The 21461-nt window shown below is 37.9% G+C and overlaps 2 protein-coding genes and 1 long non-coding RNA gene across 4 annotated transcripts; 2 read left to right on the forward strand and 1 right to left on the reverse strand.

The window, feature by feature from the left end:
* Positions 1–289: 289 nt before the first annotated feature.
* On the forward strand, positions 290–3830 carry hsd3b1 (hydroxy-delta-5-steroid dehydrogenase, 3 beta- and steroid delta-isomerase 1). Its single transcript, XM_067604315.1, has 3 exons — positions 290–1151; positions 1522–1686; positions 2505–3830. Exons 1-3 carry the CDS (start codon positions 1001–1003, stop codon positions 3296–3298), a joined length of 1110 nt encoding a protein of 369 aa, XP_067460416.1. The 5' UTR covers positions 290–1000; the 3' UTR covers positions 3299–3830.
* A 538-nt stretch (positions 3831–4368) lies between these two features.
* pla1a (phospholipase A1 member A) lies at positions 4369–20208 on the forward strand. Of its 2 annotated transcripts, none has more exons than XM_067604318.1 (11): positions 4369–4915; positions 5670–5889; positions 9396–9573; positions 10556–10664; positions 12116–12217; positions 13106–13198; positions 13782–13964; positions 16224–16313; positions 17154–17259; positions 18354–18506; positions 19549–20208. In XM_067604318.1, exons 1-11 carry the CDS (start codon positions 4849–4851, stop codon positions 19637–19639), a joined length of 1392 nt encoding a protein of 463 aa, XP_067460419.1. In that variant the 5' UTR covers positions 4369–4848; the 3' UTR covers positions 19640–20208. The 2 variants fall into 2 exon arrangements, with proteins under 2 accessions (XP_067460419.1, XP_067460420.1); XM_067604319.1 differs by having other exon boundaries at positions 13800–13964.
* Positions 15672–18360, reverse strand: LOC137193115 (uncharacterized). Its single transcript, XR_010930681.1, has 2 exons — positions 17120–18360; positions 15672–16949 (listed from the first exon to the last, which is right to left on the reverse strand). It is a non-coding gene; the product is annotated as an uncharacterized lncRNA (long non-coding RNA).
* Positions 20209–21461: the final 1253 nt, after the last annotated feature.

The following is a 21461-nucleotide window of genomic DNA, read 5'->3' on the forward strand; positions in this document are numbered from 1 at the left end:
CCATATGACCCACCGTACCCTTTACTGAGTAAACCATGGCCAACTACAATTCATCACTGTGCAAGGGAAAAGATATTTGGCCATTTGGACAGACAGTGTCACCTTGAAACATCCTATCTTGTTCTATTTGGCTGATCTGGCCTTGTACCTTGGAGAGGAAGTATTTGAGTTACTTAATTAATGTCCTTGAGTACAGATCTGAACTGCTTTAAAGGAGCCCTTTAAAACTTCTGAATCTCTGAAACCTCTGAATTTCTAAACAAAGCAGTAAAAGGGTCTTCAAATCTTGTAGAGCCACATCACTAGACTAAAAAACAAATATACTCTTTAGTTTATTTAAGGTCACTTTGAATACAAAGATTTAAATGATACAAAGTGTTCATAAAAAGTAATCAGAAGTCTTGCATAAAGCTGAGTTTTGTTCAAGGAAAAAGAAACACTCCACAGGGCTGCATACTTAAAACAATTAGAGAATAACTGCTGCAGAAGGCAGAAAACAGTTAAATAGCAGCCAGCTGGGACAAAAGTATGCTTTGAAAGGCTTTGTAAAGAAGTATGCTTTGTAAAAGCATGCTGAATCGGCCCTCCGTCTTAAACAGAATGCTATTCCCAATCGAATAAAAGGTTACAGCTTCTAGAAAGCAACTGTCCTTGGCATATAAAAGATTCCAGTGCTTATTTTGTCTAGCTTAAGAAAGCGTCACACCCTGAAGTAGCAGGGCCCATCCCCTTTTTTCACACTGCCTTGGTGCAAATAATTCGTTTTTTCTAGTACGTTTTCTGGGCTTACAAAAAGTGGATGGGCTGAGGCAAAGAGTGCAGAGGGTGCTGTCATTCTCCCACAGACAGAATCTGAAACCTCCAAGAACACAAAAGTTGTATTCTCCTTCTTTGAGCCACTTCTTTTATAGTTTGTTAAGAGGTCACCAAAAGAGGAGCTTTGGAAGTGAAGTTTGCAGGATTTCTTTTTGTCGTCACTCCAAGACAAAATAAACCTACAATGTCTCTGAGAGGGGATGTGTGTGTGGTGACGGGAGCCTGTGGATTCCTGGGGAAACGACTGGTCCGGCTGCTGCTGGAGGAAGAGAAAATGGCTGAGATTCGACTGCTGGACAAACACATACCGCCCCAAATTGTACAGACTCTGGAGGGTAAAAATCTGACTAAATTTACTCATCACTGTTTTTCTTTAACATTACAAAAAGATTGATTATTGGTTTTCCCAAAGTAACCTCAACTAAATGATTATTCTTGGGATGAAATAAATTCTGCAACAAATGAGAGTATGAATTTGTTAGATAAACGTAAAGCATGGTTGAAAGCCACTCTAAGGGTGTTTTATATTATTGCTGTTGACTTTATAGCGTTTCATATAACAGCAATAGTAGCCTACATTTATTTAGGGACAGAAGACACAAGAAAATACCATAAATTGTCATTTTAACTGTTTTGTATTTATTTCTTTTGTATTTTAATAAGTATGCCTCATATTGTATTAATTATTGATTTGCTGTGTGCCAGACTGTAGAGGTGACACAAAGGTGAGTGTTTTTGAGGGGGACATCAGGGACGGTGATTTCCTAAGAAAAGCCTGTCGAGGTGCATCAGTTGTCTTCCACATCGCATCCATCATTGACCTTAATGGATCAGTGGAGGACAGCGAGATGTACGGGGTCAATGTCAAAGGTAAGTATAACACATTCAAAGCTCTACTGGGAAACCTCAAACTATTTTCATTTCCAGGCTTGAATTTTCTAAATGATTTTGATGGATGTGTCATAATGGCTCCAAATGTTGATGTTGATAAAATAGAACTATTTCATTTTTTGGCACTTAAACTTAAACTTAAACTCTAACTGACACTTCAACTTTACACAGAGTTTATACTTCAACTGACTCGAGTTTCTGCATCAACTGCCATTTCAAACTGCTTTAATGACTTACTTTGAGTAAGCTGCTTTCACAGCTTAAACTTACTACAGCTGACATTAACTTCTTTTAGTACACTTGAACTGACGGTAAAATCTTTCTGCACTTATACATCAGCTGACATCAACTCTTTTCAGTGGTTACACTTCATGCTTACACTTTAACTGACACTTGAGTTTCATCTTACTTTCCAACTCCTTTAAGCATTTGCACTTCCACTGACACTTCAACTCTTGCTCCTGTTCCTCCTCCTTCAACAGTGCTTCCATTTAAACTGCCACTTCAACTATTTTTAGTGGTTAAACTCCAAACATCCCAGCCACACATAGACATTTCAACATTTCAAATGTTTCAACTGTAATTTCTCCGCAACTTTTCTAGTTTTCTTATGCAGTCCTTGGCCTTAATGATAAAATAGTCCAACCTGGAAAGACAGAGTCATTAGATCTTGTTTTAGTCAGCATATGTTTTTGTTGATTTGACAACATAAGAAAGGTTTATACTCCTCTGAGGTGAGATGAATTCATTTTGAGTCCTTCAGCATGTATGAAATCAACATCATTTTTGCTTTCCAGGAACGCAGATGCTTCTGGAAGCATGTATTCAAGAGAACGTAGTGTCCTTCATCTACACCAGCTCCATTGAGGTGATGGGCCCAAACGCCAAAGGTGAACCTATAATCAATGGCAATGAGGACACATTTTACAACTCCTCCCTGAAGTTTGCCTACAGCAAAACCAAAAAGGAGGCTGAGCAGAGATCCCTCCAGGCCCACGGAGAGGTGCTCCAAAACGGAGGTCGACTGGCCACATGCGCCCTCAGACCCATGTACATCTATGGGGAGGGCTGTCGTTTCCTCCTGGGTCACATGGGCGACGGGATACGAAACAAGGATGTGCTGTACCGAATGTCTGCACCAGAAGCTCGTGTGAATCCTGTCTATGTGGGCAATGTGGCTGTCGCCCACATCCAGGCAGCCCACAGCCTCAAAGATCCACAAAAAAGAAACATGATTGGAGGAAACTTTTACTTCATTTCAGATGATACACCACCTGTGAGTTATTCAGACTTCAACCACGCCATGATGTCACCTTTGGGCTTCAACATTCAAGAGAAACCCCTGCTGCCACTCGGCCTCCTCTATGTGATCTGCTACTTATTGGAGTTTCTGTGCATGATGCTCCGTCCTTTCATACGCATCGTCCCACCTCTGAACCGGCAGCTCCTCACCATGCTGAACACACCATTCAGCTTCTCCTATCAGAAGGCTAAGAGGGACCTGGGATACATCCCCAGATACACCTGGGAGGAAGCACGCAAAAGAACCATTGAATGGCTTGCCTCCCAGTTGCCACAGGAGAGGAAGTAAAAAATATATATATTCATAGAAAATAAGGAGTAAATAACCTCTGATAATTATCATTGTACTAAAATCACGATATGAAGGATTTTTCACTGAAAAATAGCTAAATATACAAAGATGTATGTCAGTTTGTGACCTCATTCTCATGCATGAATAACACCATTGTCCTGCAGCAACAAAAAGCTGTAAAGTGAAAGTAAATATTACGCACACATGGTGATCATCCATTGTTAGTGTTTCTTTAAATGCACTGTGTGGAATTTGTATGTAATTATAGCCTCTTCCAAGTTATTCTGATAACTTCAGTATGCGTTTTTGTTTGATTTTCTTGAATTGCAGATCAGTTGCATTCACTCCTTGTTTTGTCAGTGCTTTTGGATTTACAAATGCTTAAGAAGAGATGGTTTAAGGCAATAACTTGACTATCAGTAGGATAGGACTTTGATCTTGTTACATTGACACGATTGTTCAATATCACCTGGTGTTACTGTATGGAAATATGCTTGCTATAAAATTAAAGTTTATGATGAAAATCCCATCCTCCTTCTCATTCTACATTCTGCAACTTCATTGTCACCAAAGAAAGCTTGTGTTGCATCATTTTTCTTTGAGTGTTGAAGCAAGCGGGCTTTGGTAATAATAAACTCCACATACAGTAGCTAGTGGAGAGTCAAATTTACTATTAATAGTCAAAATGTGTTTCTTTTTTCTACTGAGGCCTTAAGTATAATCATGTTCTAAATCACTATGTGATTAACACTGAGACAAACAAATTCACTGCCAACTGCGACTACTGTTGACCTATTTTCCTTAGGAAGGATTATATTTTGTGTGTAATTACAAACAAGAGGCAAGATCCAGTCAAATAAACTGCGTATTCAGTCTTTCAAAGTATTTACAAAGAGCATAGATTGTGTAAAAGCGTATTGATAGTGGAAAAATCAATCAGCTGGTGATTGATTTCCCTCAGACACTACAGAGTGACCCCTCCTCACTCTCTCTCTCTCTCACGCACACACACACTTTCAAGCTCATCCACACACAAATCAGTGGGCAGCCAGGCCAGAGTCCGGCATTTTAAACAAACAGCCATTGAACACCAATGAGGTCATGAATTTACCGCCAGGCAAAGAGCTTCAACCACTTGTCAGTCCAGAACAAGCCCAGTCTGGGAAAAAAACAGTCACCCACTAACAAATGTGATGACTGAGTAAGAGGGACAGGGAGACATTTGTTGTGGATATGTTCAGGCTTAAAGTGGAGCTTCAAGAAAAGGAACATAGTAAACTCTTTTACGATCTTTAGAAACATTCTTATAGTTCTCTTTTTGGACTGCTTTATATGGATTCCTGCCTTGCTTCATTCCTGCTATCTGCCAGTTAAAGGCTGAGTAGTCGTTGGAGAGTTACAACACTGCACAGAGCTGGGATTTTCTCAAACCAAAAGCTGATCTCCATCCACCAGTCTGGGGCTAAACGGAGCAGCTGAGCACCGTTAAGCACTGACTTAAAGTTCCCAGACAGCTGCTTTCCCCATTCAGCTCTGTTACTACAGAAATGCCTTGGGAATGCAAAAGGATCCTCCTCTGTGTTTTGACGATCCACGTCATATCACTGGTGGTAGGTAAGTGGTCCGGCCATTAAGGAGGTATTTTATCCTGCGTTACTTTTTGTATTTTGGTTAAAAAGCTCTAGCTGTCTAAGTGTAAGAGAAAAAGGACTGAGCTGTGTTATGAACCCATGTAAAACTTGAGGAATATTGTGATTATTACATGAGTACTTTCTGCAATATGAAACAATTTGACTGTCAACAATTCATTTTAATTTATCTTAATAAATAAATACATAATAAATTTGAAAATCTGACATGATTTTGACTACACAGTTCAGTTTCACTTTAGGTGCTAGTACATTTATTCATTGGGACAGAGTTTAATACATTTTAAAAATACTACTGGATCATATGCATATTCATACACTGAAATGAGGACCTTTTAATCTAAAAGGTTATTTCTTTTTTCTAATACAACATCTACCTTTAGATTTTCTTTGTGTTCCAAACTGCACAAGACATATTATCATGATCAAGGTCAACCAATTGTACATTGAGTGTTTGTAAGAATAATTAGCAGTATCGCAAATAAAAACACTTGTAAATCATTTGTTTCTTCCCTAAAAAACTAAATTTGATCATAACATACCATTCACTCAGCTTTGATTTTATTTTATTTGACATTTATTTATAATATGGTGTCAGTTGATTATCCCCTTACCTAACACTTCAAATATACATTTCAATATACAATATCAGCATATATGAAGCACAAGACTACAGCACAATATACATAATATAATATGTCCTTCTAATCTACCACCAGGTGTAGAAGAACGGCAGAGAGATGATGAGTGTGCTGACCTCAACAACACCACATGGCTGGAGTACCAGCAGCAGGTCAAGCTGCAGGTCCAGTACCTGCTACTCACCAGGAGAAACATGGACTGTGCACAGATGTTCAACCAGGAGTCTCTCACTATGACACAGCAGACCTCCTACTTCAACATCTCCCGCCCGACCAAGGTCATCATCCATGGGTACAGGTGAGGAGTAGACCTTTAAAAACATGCAAAGGAGTAAGAGATCATATTAATTTTGTAGAAAATAAGATGGAAAACCTAGATTAGTCTTCAGGCATTCTGGGAAAAATTGTTATAAAGTCCATTTTGATGACTCATGTAAGATATATAACAAACAACAAACAACTGATTGTCATAGGCAGTCAAATACAAATGAGACAATGTGTAGTGCAATCAAGTCCAGTCACATGAGTCATGATGTAATCTCCAAGTATGTGTGAATAGATTTTTTTCTCAGGTTTTCAAGCATAAATTACCAAAATGATATATGTCAAAGAATATAACATAAAAAAATACCTTATACCAAAAACAATACATGTTGACATACGTATAACAACATACTGACAACAGGCAGGGGTGGAGTCATGCAATAATTTATCCTAGCTTTATTTTATTTTATTTTTAAAGGGAACCTTTTGTGCTCATTTCCAGCTCCCTCTCTCTCTATATATTTTTTTTCAATAAAAAAAACTAAGCTAAATAAAATATATAAGCCAGAAAACAAGACAAACAAACAAAATCATCAGCAAACATATATATCAAAATCCCAGTTAACAATTCAGATAAGGCATTCCATGTTTGAAAAGGAGTAGGAAGAAGTTAAACTCTTTTTTTTTTTGCTTTAACAATAAACTTTTATGATTAATATAAAAACTCAACTATCTGCCACCAGTTTCCATGATACCCATCTCTATCAAATCAAACAAAAGCCAAAAATTAAAAATTCAAACAAAACAAGAACAAAACAGTCACATATATCACAAACCAAACACTCAAACAACACAAGAAAAAATCAGTCAGGTTGGAACCAAACAGAACATCACAAATCCATCCCATATCCGTTCACTTTTTTATTATCTTTAAAGAGTCTTTTTAATTTGATTAGTGTTCCATATGTTTGCATTTATTTACTGCGGTTGTTCCATACATTAACTCCTTTGATTGTGACACAATGATATTTTGCATTTGTCCTTACTTAATGCTTTTCGAACATACAAGTTCCTCTCAGGTCATGTTTACTTTCTCTCATTTGAAACAACCCTTAGATACTCTTGGGTAGTTGTTGATTTTTTAACTGTACATGATTTGGGCAGTTTTGAAGTCAACCAGATCTTTAAATTTTAGTGCTTTTAATTTAATAGAAACTGTGTTTGTTGGTTCTCTATAAGTAGTTTTGTTTACAATTCCCATGACTCTTTTTTATTTTTATCTTTATTCTGAAAATCCACTAGAGTCACTTTGCATGATTCACAGTTCAAAAAACTCCTTATTTATCTTATACTGGCCCTTTATGCAGCCCCTCAGTTCAGCCTCTGTCTCTTAACAGTCAGTCTTAGCTCCTGTCTCTTTAAGGCCCCCCTCCAGATGAGTCCACTCTGTTCTGATTGGCCAGTTTTCAGGAAACCTGCCAATGGGCAGCTCGTATTAGAGTCATGTTAAATTACAGACGATGCAAACCCAATATTTCCTGCTTTACTGCTTCATATTAAAAGCTTTTAAGCGACTAAATAATGGGAGATTTTTATTGTGAAGAATTTACAGGAAATTAAACATGTTCCTCACTGAATTGGCAGAGCTTCATTAGCAATGCTAAAAACCAGTCAACACAACAACATATGGATGCGCTCAACTCTTTGTTGAGCGCATCAGATAGCAGGGAGTGCGTCAGAATGCAGGGAGAAATAGTACAAGCGGAAACAGCCACAGTGATGATGATGTTTGATGAGCTGCAAACAACCAGCACCCCTCCAACAGGTTAACAACTTATTTTACTTTGCCGTGCTGTGTAATGGAAAAACACTCACAGTGTGCCAGCTTGACTTGAGTCATGGCCCAGTGCAACTACCCCCAAAACAATGGAAAAATGCCATAATGTTAGCGGAGTAGAGCAATTAACTGGTGTGCTGTGCATGGAGCAGATGACCATATAAAGAAATTTGTCACAAGCCAACATCGGCTCGGGCTGAAAGTAGAAAAAACCGTTGGAAACCAAGTTTTCAAGGTAGTCAGAAGTCAATGCTTTTTTGCTCACAGGGATTACTTCTACATACATTTACCTCATTATTTACACTGGATACATTTAACATCAACATTGTAACATTATATATATGACTGAAAATAAGGAAAAGCATAAAAGTTCCCCTTTAATGATTTTCACTCTTAGATCCTTCTATGCATCTCTTGAGACTTCACTCTCAGTTCTCAGTTTAATATAAATAATCTAATAAACAATGTTAATAAACATGATTTAATGATCATTTTAAGCCTTGTTTTTCAGTATTTCTTTCATTTACCTTTCATTGTCCTTAAAGGGGGCCCTTAGACACGGAACTGAGGGGATGCATAAAGAGTCAGTATAAGATAAATAAGGAGTTTTCTTAACTGTGAATCATGCAAAGCTACTCTAGTGGAGTCCAAAAATAAAAATCTAGAGCTGAAAATGAGCATAATGCATAATGCATACCAAATAACAGGATAAAGGATTAATTCATGAAATAGGTCATGTTTCAGTCACTGAAAAAGACTTTAAAATTGCCAAACTAATAGCAAAATGAAAACTAATTAAGTAAATAATCTTCTTTATTAGTGTGCATATCCAACCCCAGTCTGGTACAGGTGCAGGATTAAAACAGCATACAATAGAAATATTAAACACTAGAAAACTGTCTAGTCTTTTTGATTATGCTTTTTAGCTATAGCATGGCTATAGGGATAAAGTGCCAGTCTGAAGTATCTCAATAACTAATGAGCGGATTGCCATGAACTCTTGTACAAACATTCATCATCCCCAGAAGATGAATCCTAACGACTTTGGTGATCCCCTGATTTTTCCTCTAGTGCCACCAGCCCATCAGCCTTTTTGTTTTAGTGAAATATGTCTACAACGTTTGGATTGCCATGAAATTTGACATTTTTAGACAAATTTCCACATTCATGGTCCAAAGAGGATTAATTCAATTGACTTTGGTGATGCCCTGACTTTTCCTCATTTGCCACCAGCAGGTTGACATTTCTGGCTTTTTATGAAATATCTTAACAACTATTGGCTGGATTGCCCTGAAATTTGGTGTGAACATCCATGTCCCCTGCTGGATGAAATTTAATAATTTTGGTGATCCCCTGACTTTTCACCTAGCACCACAGTCAGGTGGTAGTTTGAAGTAGCGGTTTGCAGTAGTTTGGTTTATGACCAAATACCTACAAAGCAAATGACATTCCCATCTGCCTTAGCTATATTTGTTAGCATGCTAACACACTAAACTGCGATGCACACAGTGATAGTAGGCATAAGTACAGAGCAACACTTCAATGTAAAAGAAGGGAAATGAACTGTACAGCAAACATGTAGACAAACTTTCCTCCACCCCTCCCTCTGCTTCTCTCGGCCATTTTCTGCATCCTCCCACCTATCACTCCTCCCCTGGACCCTTGCTTCATTCCACCATCCTGACCCCACCCCACCCTTGCAGGGCCTTAGGCAGTAAGCCTTCCTGGGTGAAAGAGCTGGCGCAGGCACTTCTCAGAGCCCAGGATGTGAACGTGCTGGTGGTGGACTGGGTCTATGGCGCCTCCTTCGCCTACAACCTGGTGGTGGAGAATTATAAGGAGGTGGCTCTGCAGATCTCTGTCCTCATCAACCAGCTGCAGGTGACAGAGATGCTAGAGAGGATTTAGGATTTATTCTTATTTTAAGATTTTCTTTTGGATGATTTACTTACAAACTAGTTACTAGTTACATAACAGACAATTAGTTCAACACTTGATAAAACAATTACAAGTGGCATTTAGAATCCTTTATTTTCAATTAATGAGCAATTATGGGTAGCTTGACCCCTTAAAATCTACTTTAACTAAAAATGTAAGACCTTTTGAGATTTGATTTTTAAAATTTATGGAAGCTTTACATGACATTGGTAACCAAACACCTTTAACTAGATGATATAGAAGATAGAAGTTATTAATGTTAAATTAAAGATTTAACTGCTGGCCTCAGATACTGCAAGGGCCCCGAGACACATCCATCGTTTGTTTTTATGAAAACACTAAATCACAATAGCATGAAATGGCCTTAAAGCTGCTCTGATCATGATATTAACAATTTTATATTAACAGTGGATCAAACGATGTATTGTTATCACTAGACTCTGCAGGTTTTTAGCTTCCTTCAGCTCATTGTTTTGGTTTTGTGGCCCAAAACTTTAATGTTTTGGTTCAGTCTCACTAATCTAATCAAGCCCATCTTCAGCAGGCAGCTGTTTTCAGTGAAAAAAGCTCTAAAACCCGTCTGTACTTTCCAGCACCAGCAATAGACACACCAAGTTAGTGACTAGCTGGTGAACACAGTGTTCTTTCTTTCAAAAGATATGTGTAAAAATTTAGTTTTACTGTTCCAGTTGATATTTTGTTTCAAAAGTACATATTCCCACATACAGTATATGTGCTTCCACCACTACTACTGCTAATTGTATACAAATTCTACAGCTATTACAAATTACAATCCAGATATATTGTTGTTCACATATGATACAGAGTTTTGATTTTGCTCTTTGAAGAAATCAATCACGTATTAAGGAACTTAGCACATCAGGTGAAAATAAAAATGGCTAAGGTTTATTGTCTTGTCCAACAGGAACATGGATGCAAACTCGAGTCCTTCCATTTCATTGGAGTCAGTCTCGGGGCACATGTTGCTGGTTTCGTGGGGACTCTTTTTGGAGGGAAGATTGCAAGAATCACAGGTGAGTCCAGACCACTTCCTGATGATGTTTCAGTGAGTAAGGAAAGTAGAAGTCTTTTATGAAAACTGTTCATTTCTTGCAATACAGAATTGAATTTGTAAAACTGCAGAATTATTAACATCTGATGGCAGATTTAGGAGGTTTTTGTGTTAGAAAATGCAAATTTCATGTTGCAACCTTTAAAGAATCAGGCGTAGTCCTAATGGATAAAACCATGACAAGGAACTTCAACAAGCAACAATATTGTTGGTGGTAGGAAAATAAAAGTTGCCTGCTGCTATTATTATTCTACCATGTCTAGAGAAAAAGGGGACGTAACAACAGGCAAGATAAGGATTCGTCTGTGAATGCATGTAAGTGTGACCTTGCAAGATTAGCAGGGCTCTTCAAAGGACAACGGCACTTTGATAAGAGCCACTCTAAAGCTGTGTGGAGAGGCACAGTCCCCTCATCCCAGAACACACCACTCAACAATGCACCACTGTTCACTTGTTTATATTCTTTTTGCCTGAGTGGGGAGGCTTGTGCAAGTTTGAATGTAAGTGCAATTCAGAGGCGCCACTGATGCTGATTGGAATTTTGGCATGTACTAGAACACATTTTTTTAAATTTTTCACAGCTCAAATAAATGGTAATAATAAAATATCTGAAAGGTCTATCAGTCAATAACAATGAACAATGAACAGCTTTCTAAAGTGATTCCTTTTGGTTTCTAGTGAATAACAGTTAAGTGCTTTTTCAGTGCTAAAAAGTTTGAGAACTACAAAATATCTTTGAGAATTAAGAAAAAAGGGAAACAGTTGGATTCAGACATCAGTTCAGCATGCAGCAAGACTTATATGTAATAAATGTAGCAACAGGAAGTTAAGGCTATTGTTTTGTAGTTTGTATTCAGTACTATATTGTTATTGTGATTTTTGCATCAGTATTATATATACTGCTGTCATGTATTTCCAACTGTTGCTGATAATATCTAAACAGTCACTTTTCTCATGACACAATGTTCAGTCCAGCAGTTCTTCACAGTAGTTGTTGCACATCAGGAAGTACTGCCTCGACCACAGAGACTTCATATACGGTCCGAGAAACCAAAGTCGGAAACCAGGCTGCTCAAATAAAAATGTTGCTGAAGTTCTCACATTATTAAAAGATGCTGTGGTGAAGAAAGAGCTATAGATTCATTTTTTCCCCTTAAAGAAACCTGTAAAAGCAGTACACCACAACACATCAGTCAAACTCTACAACTACAATTGAAGTTTTGATGGAGTATTTCAAAATGAAAATACAAAATAATTCTTAGATTCTCAACTGTTATTCAACATTTTCACATTCATTATCAGAGTACTGAAAGAAAACAATCCTCCTGGATTGTTATTTTCTAATGACGTGAACTCCACGTCAAGCTTGTATTCCTAATAATCTCTTTTACTGTTTCCCTTCTTGTCACCCAGGCCTTGACCCTGCTGGACCCATGTTTAAAGGAGCTGACACCTTTGACCGCCTTGACCCCTCTGACGCTCAATTTGTTGATGCCATACACACAGACTCTGACTGTGAGACAACTTTAATTATAAAACCTTAAAATAATGCAGATTCTTTTCCATTTCCACCATAATACCAGAGACTGAGACTGAATATTTGTGTACTGTTGTGGTCTATGATAGAGGATTTGGAAAGCATATTTTTCTCCATGTTAGAAAGGTAAACAGTTAGTATGAGCAATAGTATGTGTCACAATATGACAAACATACAAATAAAAGTAATATATTCTTATTACTATATATTGTAAAAAAAAAAAAAAAAAATAGGTAAATTTTAAAAAGTTGCATAAATAACACTAATTGCTTAAAGTTAACAAAAGTGACACTGTGTAACTCTTGAAAGAAGGAATAAAAGAAACTTTCTCTTTTAAAATGAAAAGTCGATTCCATAAGAAATGTAACCCTGCTGAGTTCAATACACTCACTGGAATTGTAGCTACAGCCCTACTCTGGTATGACTAGTAGCTTATGGTGGCTAATGTTAGCTTCTCAGTCAGGTCACCTAATAATGACGGCTTTAAGCAACTAACGCAAGAGAATCTGGGAAAGTAAGGAAAATTTAATGTGCTGAATTATCCTGAGGTCCATATTTTTAATAACATAGTTTTATGCAAATATTCTGAAGATGGTGCACTTAGGTAGTTAAGTTGAGGCGTCCATATTAGGGTTGGAGTGAGCATGTAATGGTGGGTGAACATACAGCACCAAAAACAAAACTATCTGAGTTTATAGACATCGACATTACTGTTCAAAACTTTTTAAAATTTTGATTTAGTTTTGAATTTTCCCTTTTAACCTTAGGTTTGTGTTTACAGTGGTTAAGCACAGTGATGAGTAAAGAGCAGCACTACAGTGAGAAAATATTGACAATACTGATGATGTATGTTTCTCCTGCATCAGATTTTGGCATCTCCATCCCTGTCGGTCATGTGGACTTCTTTCTGAACGGAGGCAAGGACCAGACTGGATGTGCTCGCTCCCGGTTTTCCTCAAGTGAGTTCAGCCCTCACTGACACTTACTGGCTAAAACAGTTATGACAAGAGAGCAACAGCTTTGTTGATCTTTGAGTTTGGCTGGTGTGTCCTCCATAGTATAGGCTACAGCTTTTTCATCCCAAACACACACACACACACACACACAAAGTGCAATCTAATGTCTGTGCAATATTCCAGACCAGTGATTGTGTATGCAACCTTTTTGTGCTTTTTCAACCTTTTGTGCAATATCCTCCATCTGTGTAATAACGTTCTATAGGGTTTAAATTCACTGATTCTGTCTTTTTTATGAGAAATATATTATATATGTCTTTTTATATATATTTACTTACTGTTTATGCTGCAATGAAGCCTCCAAGTCAAAGTATCTCACATGAATAATAACATCACAATGTTAATATGAATAATAACATCAATAAACATCTTGAATCTTGAAGTTGTGAATAAAATGCTAATTATAGCTACCTGAATAGATTTAACCCGGTTTTACAGTTTTTTAAAGACTATAATTGACTAACAATTTACTAATAAGTTACAGTTTCCGGATAGTTGGCTCCCTGAGTGTTTGTGTGTTTGTCAGTTCTTGTGTACTTTCCAGTGTACGGCTATGTGATATGTGACCACATGAGGGCGCTGCACGTCTACATGAGCGCGCTGAACCGCTCGTGCCCATTAACTGGCATCCCGTGTTCCAGCTATGAGAACTTCTTGAAGGGACGCTGTGTGGACTGTGACGTCTTCAAGGGGAGATGTCCAGCTATAGGTGAGAGTAAACCTCCCACATACAAAACACCTGTGGAATGAATTGGCACTAATCATTGCTGATTACATCTCCTCATATCTCACTTTTTATTACTAAAATGTATTGTTTGGACTCACTGAATATGACAGGAATATCTGCTCGCAGTTCTTTTTGATTAATTTGCTTTTACTATTTTGATCAAATTTTATGTACATAAATCCAAATTCTTCAGCAAAAAGCCAGACTTTACAGAGCTGACTGTCCATATCAATCAATATTTTTTCTTCAATATCTGAAAGTACAAACAAAAAAGCTGTTAAAACATATAATGACTATAAGCTTTACAACATTGCTTCTCAAAGTAGGGTCCTGGGACCCCAAGGGGTCCTTGTGGGGGTTTCGGGGGGTCCCAAGCAAAAAAGGGGAATGATTTATTTTCACTATAATTTCTATCTATAACTAGCACAATAACAGAATGTATGACAATTTTGGTAATGGGTTTGATACACTTTCTGTAATAAAACATCTAAAAGCAAAACTCTTAGATGGGGACCCTGGAACCAAATCTTATCAAATGGGGGTCCATGGTCTAATTTGTGTCAGTTTAAGGGTCCTCAACGTGAAAAGGTTTGAGAACCACTGTTTACAAGATATTTATTTCACTTTATACAACCTTTATTACAACCTTTAGTCCCCCTGGCCTGTTTGTGTTTGTAGACTTAAGTTGTATGAACAAGGTGGTGTAAACTTGCTGTATGCTTGTTTCAATAAAAATGTTTAGAAAATTTTTAAAAAGATACTCCTGTACACCTGATATTTATTCCTGTATTGTTTGTAATTGTGAACCTAAAACATATAAATGTTGTGAGTGAATATTCTGGGCAGTAGACAAAGTTGTGACACATTCAGGTGTTCCAAAGTCACCTGTACTTCAAAGACTACTTCTTTTGTGCCACTGCTGCGGCTCATGCTGCTGCTACATTGTTGGTACAAGTGCTGCTGCTGCTACAACCCATCATTACTACTGCTACTGTACTGCTTTCACTACTATCCTACTACTCTTGCTGCTGCTAGTATTGCTGCTTCTGTTGCTACTGTTTCTACTACTGCTAATGCAACTCACACAGTTTACTCAAGAAGGTACTGTGTTTAAGTACAATTTAAAGTACAATACTTGTATTTTGATCCATTTAATGCTACATTATACTTCTACTTAACTACATTTCAGAGGGATATATTGTACTTTTTACTCCTCTACATGTACATTTCTGAGTTAAATCTGTACAAAGTATATGGTCATGTAATGGAATGTGATGCATTGTTATAAATGAAACTATCCTGCTGTATATAAAGTAGTTAAAATTAGCTCCACATCAGACAGCTACAATACTGAAGTATTGTTTCAGTGATAATGATCCAATAACATCAAGTACATTTGGATGATAATATTTTGAACGTTTACCTAAGTAACATTTTGAATTTTTAAGGAGTATTTTCACAGTGCAGTATTGATACTTTTACTTTAGTAAAAGATCTAAATACCTCATTCGCCACTATTATAGGTAGACCACTTCTCTACTAAATCAATAAAAACAGTGATTCATTCAGATTTGATTCTTCAATCAGCAATTTGTTTTCTTTCTCAATTGTTGCAACTTTGAAAACCATGATTGGATTCAATACATTCATTCATTACATTGATATATACGTAACTATCCTCCCACAAAGTGAAACATAAACAGCAGGATTTTATTTTAGATTCAAGGTGTTTTGTATTTTTTACTGTTGAAGCTAGAGTGACTGGACTGAGGCATTTCTTTTAGCAAAGTGATGTATTGATTTTTCATAATGTGTCATTGATGCAAAAATGTATTGAATTAATTATTTCACCCCTATTTAAAGCCCTGCACAATCACAAATGGAAAACACAAAAACAAGAAAAGGACAGTAGCAATAAAAGATTTCATTATGATGCGGTATGACAGAGAGGATCAGTAACATCAAATTATAAAAGAATTAAAAATATAAATTGGGTAGCCTTTTCTGTTCTCCTTTTAGTCTCAGTATCACCTGGAGATACGGCATCAGGCGGCACTCAGGCAGCGGCTCTGGTCTCGTCACAAGGCAGCATTTGGCAGCTTCTTATCATTTCACCCCCTGATACGCCAGAACACGCTGATACAGTGACATAGTTAATGTACATGGGAGTCTTTTTGATTTGTGACGTACAGTAGGCCTACAGTGTGACCCTCATTCACTGTGTGTGTGTGTGTGTTTCAGGTTTATCAGAAAACAGCGGGATAACCGTATCACCGATTCCCAAAGAGCAGAAGCTATTCCTCCTTACAACTTCTTCGTCACCTTTTTGTGGTGAGTGCTAGGGTGTGTGCGTGTGTGTGTGTGTGTGTGTGAGAGAGAGAGAGACAGAGAGAGAGAGAGAGAGAGAGAGAGAGAGAGAGAGGGGAGAGAGAGCTAAGTGAAAGAAAAGACCTTTAGTTCCCTCAGTGCTTAAATTGAGGCTGACGGGAATGTCATTATTTATTATTTGCATATCGGACCAATTAAAAATTTGACCTGATGTTGGCACTAAAGGGAAAGTCAGGGGATCATCAGAGTGATTACAGTTCATCCTCAGGGAACCACAAAATGTCCAGCTAAAAATATGATAAAAAACAAGACTAGACTTGTTAACCTTGTGGAGAGAGGAAGGACATGTCATCATCTCTCCACTCAAAGGCAATGCTGATTTGCATCAGAGTCCCCGAAATGTCTCTATAAAGTCATATCAAGTCTTATCCATTACATAATTTATTAGTAGTAATGACAAGGTCTGTCCTGTTTGACCTGTAGTCCTCCATACTAATGTTGGTGTGACTCCTTCATTACTGTAGGCCCGCTGCAGCACTGTAGATAAGTTTGGCTCTCAGAATCTCAAGTTCCACTTCCCTTGTTGCTGTATCAGAAGCTCCTCTCCTTGTCCTTGATCTTCAACTGCTAGTTGGTAAACTACAATTTCAGTGGAGAAATATTTTGATCATGTTTATGGCTGAATAATTCAAAAACACTTATCATCGTATTCTCTAAAATGTTGGTATTTTGTCAGTCAAGGTGTCAAAACAGTTAATTACTGTGTTAATGTTTCATATTGTGTCCGACTTTCATGCCATCAATCATACGTTTTTATACATGTGTCGCTGTTCCTCTGCTCAGCTCATCACATCCTGCTGAAGCTGGAGGTTTCTGCCCTGGATAAGAGCGCAGAGGTGGAAGTGATACTGAGGACTGAGAACCTGGGAACAGAGAAGAGCCTCAGGCTGTAGGTACCACACCTAACAACACACTAACAAGTGTACCATGGCTCAGTGTAATAAAAAGGTTCTCGCTGATACAGTTTTGTTATGGTATGTTAACTTGCCAGATTGTATGTAGCCAATAAAGTGCAGTCTGATTTCTCATTAAAAGATGTCTGCATGATCATATATTTAGATACTGGAGATACTGAAATATTACATTTGAGATGATGAATTGTGTTTCTGAATGGAAGACCTGTTATTCTTCATTTTGATATTATGGAAATCAACACAAACTCCCACAAATATGACATGGAAAATTGTTTAGAGAATAAAAACTGACCAATTATGTTTAATTTAGTCCTTAATCCTTATTAAACTTTGTCACAAATCCTTATTGCAAAATCTCACACATCAAGCCAGAAGTTGATACATTCATCTGATGCATCTACAGATTGAGTGGCACATTAAAATATTCAGTAATTGCTTTTGGCTTCAACATATGGATACCAATAATTAAAAGTACAATGAATAAGTGTAGGTATAGCAAAATTGACTGTGACAACAATCTTGTAGCTTCCCTATGTTCAGCTCTGGATGATTGCACAGACTGCAGTGCAATGCCCTCATCCCAGAGCTTGTACTATAAATTGTTTTCCCCTAAGAAAAGGCGAGTGGCCAACTTCTATTTACAGTTTGTTTTACTGTAAAGGCCTGGCCAGGTGCAGGATGTAGTGGCAGAAGTGTTGAGGGATGAAAAGTGCCTATACACAAGTTCAGGAGGACTTTCTGTTTTATTATGTCTGTTAATTAATCATCCTCTAGTTGGTTAAACTGCGTTTATACTTATATTCTTGTGATAATAGACATATTTTTGTATTAAAAAAAGGAAAACAGAGCAAAAAAAAAAAATTGAGGAGAATTTTTTATGTTCCCCCTTGTTGAATCAAAAAGAGTGAGAGCAAAGCAGTGGGACATGTCAGTCAGTTTGTTGTAGTTCTGTTAATTCAAAGTAATAAATACAGAAGGCAATAACTGCCCGCTGTGATAAATGTCTTCTCTTGCGAGGTAATGACAACATTATTAATATGCATGCTGTGTGTGTATGTGTGTATTTTAGTCAGACAGACATAACAGTGTACAGGACGGTGTTGGCTCACCCTGTGGCCCTGTGTGAGATCAACTCCATCGGGCTGAGGAACACTGGAAGCTTCTACAGACAGGGAGACATCCACGTCAAGTCTGTCTGTCTGTCCGAGTTCCCCTCTCTGAGGTACGTACAGACCCACATGGATACAACGTGCACCACACACGTACTGTGCCACACAAACTCACATACCTCCTCCTGGCAGAGTTGAACTTTCTGCACACTATACATCATTAACAGGTTCTAGAAACAAAACAGCTGCCAGGCCTGTTTCTGTTGAGCTGCCACATATGGAGATACATGAATATACAAGCAGTAGATCACAAACCTCATTTCAGTTGTTGTCTGCACAGCTGGCATAGATAACCCACCAAAAACCTTTATTTTGAGCATCAAATATACACCATGTATAGTCTTAAAAGTGTGTCACTTGCTCCTTCATGGAGGACAGAAGGATTCACAACAGTTGCAGTGGATTCCTGTCATGAAAAAACTTTCCATTGAAAAATCTTAAGCTTCTCCTGTACCATAAGCAAGTTCTCCACTGTCCCTCTGTATTCTCAGATACAAATATTAATGTTTTTTCCAAAACATGGTGACACACAGCTTCTGCTCATTACCAGCGCAGTTAGCTGCTTTAATATATTGATAGCTATTGGTGGTTATTCATTCAGTATTTTTTTGGGGGGGGCAGCGGATCAAGCTGTAGATACAACATTGACATATTATCACCGAAAAAAAGTTGTTATGGTGAATGTATTAGCAAACAGTCGCCTATTTACACGTCTTGCAGGTATGTAGCAACATGTTTGTGTCCACCTGACAAAAGTAAGTTAAATACTCTCCCTTAAGCTCTGTTTTGGTCTCCACTAACTACTGAGGTAAATATTTGGTTCTTTAGCCGCTGAATGCTCCACTAGGTTCACCACTTAGTTGCTAACTTGAACTGGTGAATGAGAGCGGTGAGGCTGAACCAAAACAGTGAGCTGAAAGACGTTAAAACACTCCACAGAGCTGAGGGATACTGCAGAGTTGGGTTATGACTCTCAGTGGGTTTGTCACATTACACATAGTCAATTGAACCATCTTTAATATAGAAATATTATTAGAGCAGCTTTAAAGAAAAAGTGAAACATCTAAATAACATTTAAGTGTGTTTTTGTTTCAGGCGTGAGGAGCCGATCTGTGTGAACAATATCCATGTCAGACGAGGAGCTCCGTGGTCACATGACCTTGTACAGGTGTGTGGCATCTTCTGAGATCTCCTCAAAAGGACTCTGAAAAAAATCCATCCAGTAAATACACAACAAAGTCACCCAGGGATGTCTGCACTGTGTGGAGTCAGTTTCACATTTTGAAATACTTTGTTCAGGTTGTTCAAGAAAAAATGATCAGAGTTAAACCTCAGTAGGTGGAGCCAAAGATCCCAGTTTTATTCAGGATGCTAATATTATAAAGTCTGTCACCCAACTACTAACTGACAAGTGCAGACAATGCCATGTGGTCATACTAAGGTCATTTGCTAACCTGATCTTCAAACATCATAACTGTCATGATCATGAAACAGTGAAAAGAAAGGATCAGTTCTACATTTTTATTTCTTATTGCCAGAGTCTCGCCTTTCGTAATCCCAGTTTCTGTGTTATTCCGGCCTCTTAGCTTATTTCTGCCTCTGAGAAGTGTTCATAGAATTAAATTTTCTTCTATGATGTGGTTTTAGGATGTTCTCGGTGACTAATTTCATGTATCTCACATGTAGTTTTAGTGTTGCTGATTGGTGCTGAATTCAGTTTGTCTGTTACAGCCGAGCAATAAACTGGTGACCGTGCTTTGGTTTTCTGTGTGCATGTTTGGAGGTGAAACAATTACAGTTGTGTGTTGGATGCTGGATATGAAACACTGAATAAAATACTAAATATAATTCAACATATTTACGCTGCTGCTTGTCCAAAGCAAAATGGAAAAAATTAAACTGAAAAAACTGGAAGAATTCTTGCATATAGTAATACAGTATATTAATATTATATATAATGTTAATACACACTCACCAGTCACTTTATTAGGTACACCTGTTCAACTGCTCGTTAACGTAAATATCTAATCAGCCAATCACATGGCAGGAACTCAATGCATTTAGGTATGTAAACATGGTCAAGACGATCTACTGAAGTTAAAACCAAGCATCAGAATGAGAAGAAAAGTGATTTTAAGTGACTTTAAACGTGGCATGGTTGTTGGTGCCAGACGGGCTGGTTTGAGTATTTCAGTAACTGCTGATCTACTGGAATTTTCACGCACAACCATCTCTAGGGTTTACAGAGAATGGTCAGAAAAAGAGAAAATACCCAGTGAGCGGCAGTTCTCTGGGTGAAAACACATTGTTGATGGCAAAGGTCAGAGGAGAATGACTTGACTAGTTCAAGCTAATAGAAAGACAACAGTTAACTCAAATAACCACTTGTTACAACTGAGGTATGCAGAGGAGCATCTCTGGATGCAGAACATGTAGAACCTTGAAGCAGATGGGCTACAGCAGCAGAAGACCACACTGGTGCCACTTCTGTCAGCTAAGAACAGGAAACTGAGGCTACAATTCGCATGGGTTCACCAAAATTGGACAATAGAGGACAGAAAAAACGTTGCCTGGTCTGATGAATCTCGATTGCTGTAATGACGTATCAATTGAGCATCGTTTAAACACCACAGCCAACCTGAGTATTGTATTGTCCACAGTTACCACAGTGTGTCCATCTTCTAATGGCTACTTCCAGCAGGATAACGCGCCATGCCACAAAGCTCACATCATCTCAAACTGGTTGAGTTCACTGTACTCAAATGGCCTCAACAGTCACCAGATCTCAATCCAATAGAGCACCTTTGGGATGTGGTGGAACAGGAGATTAGCATCATGGATATGCAGCTGACATATCTGCAGCAACTGTGTGATGCCGTCATGTCCAAATGGACCAAAACTTCTGAGGAATGTTTTCAGCACCTTGTTGAATCTATTCGATGAAGAATTACAGCAGTTCTGGAGGCAAAAGGGGTTTGACCTGGTACTAGTAAGGTGTACCTAATAAA

Source organism: Thunnus thynnus, chromosome 11, assembly GCF_963924715.1.
Source record: "Thunnus thynnus chromosome 11, fThuThy2.1, whole genome shotgun sequence".
In the NCBI taxonomy this organism is placed as follows: domain Eukaryota; kingdom Metazoa; phylum Chordata; class Actinopteri; order Scombriformes; family Scombridae; genus Thunnus; species Thunnus thynnus.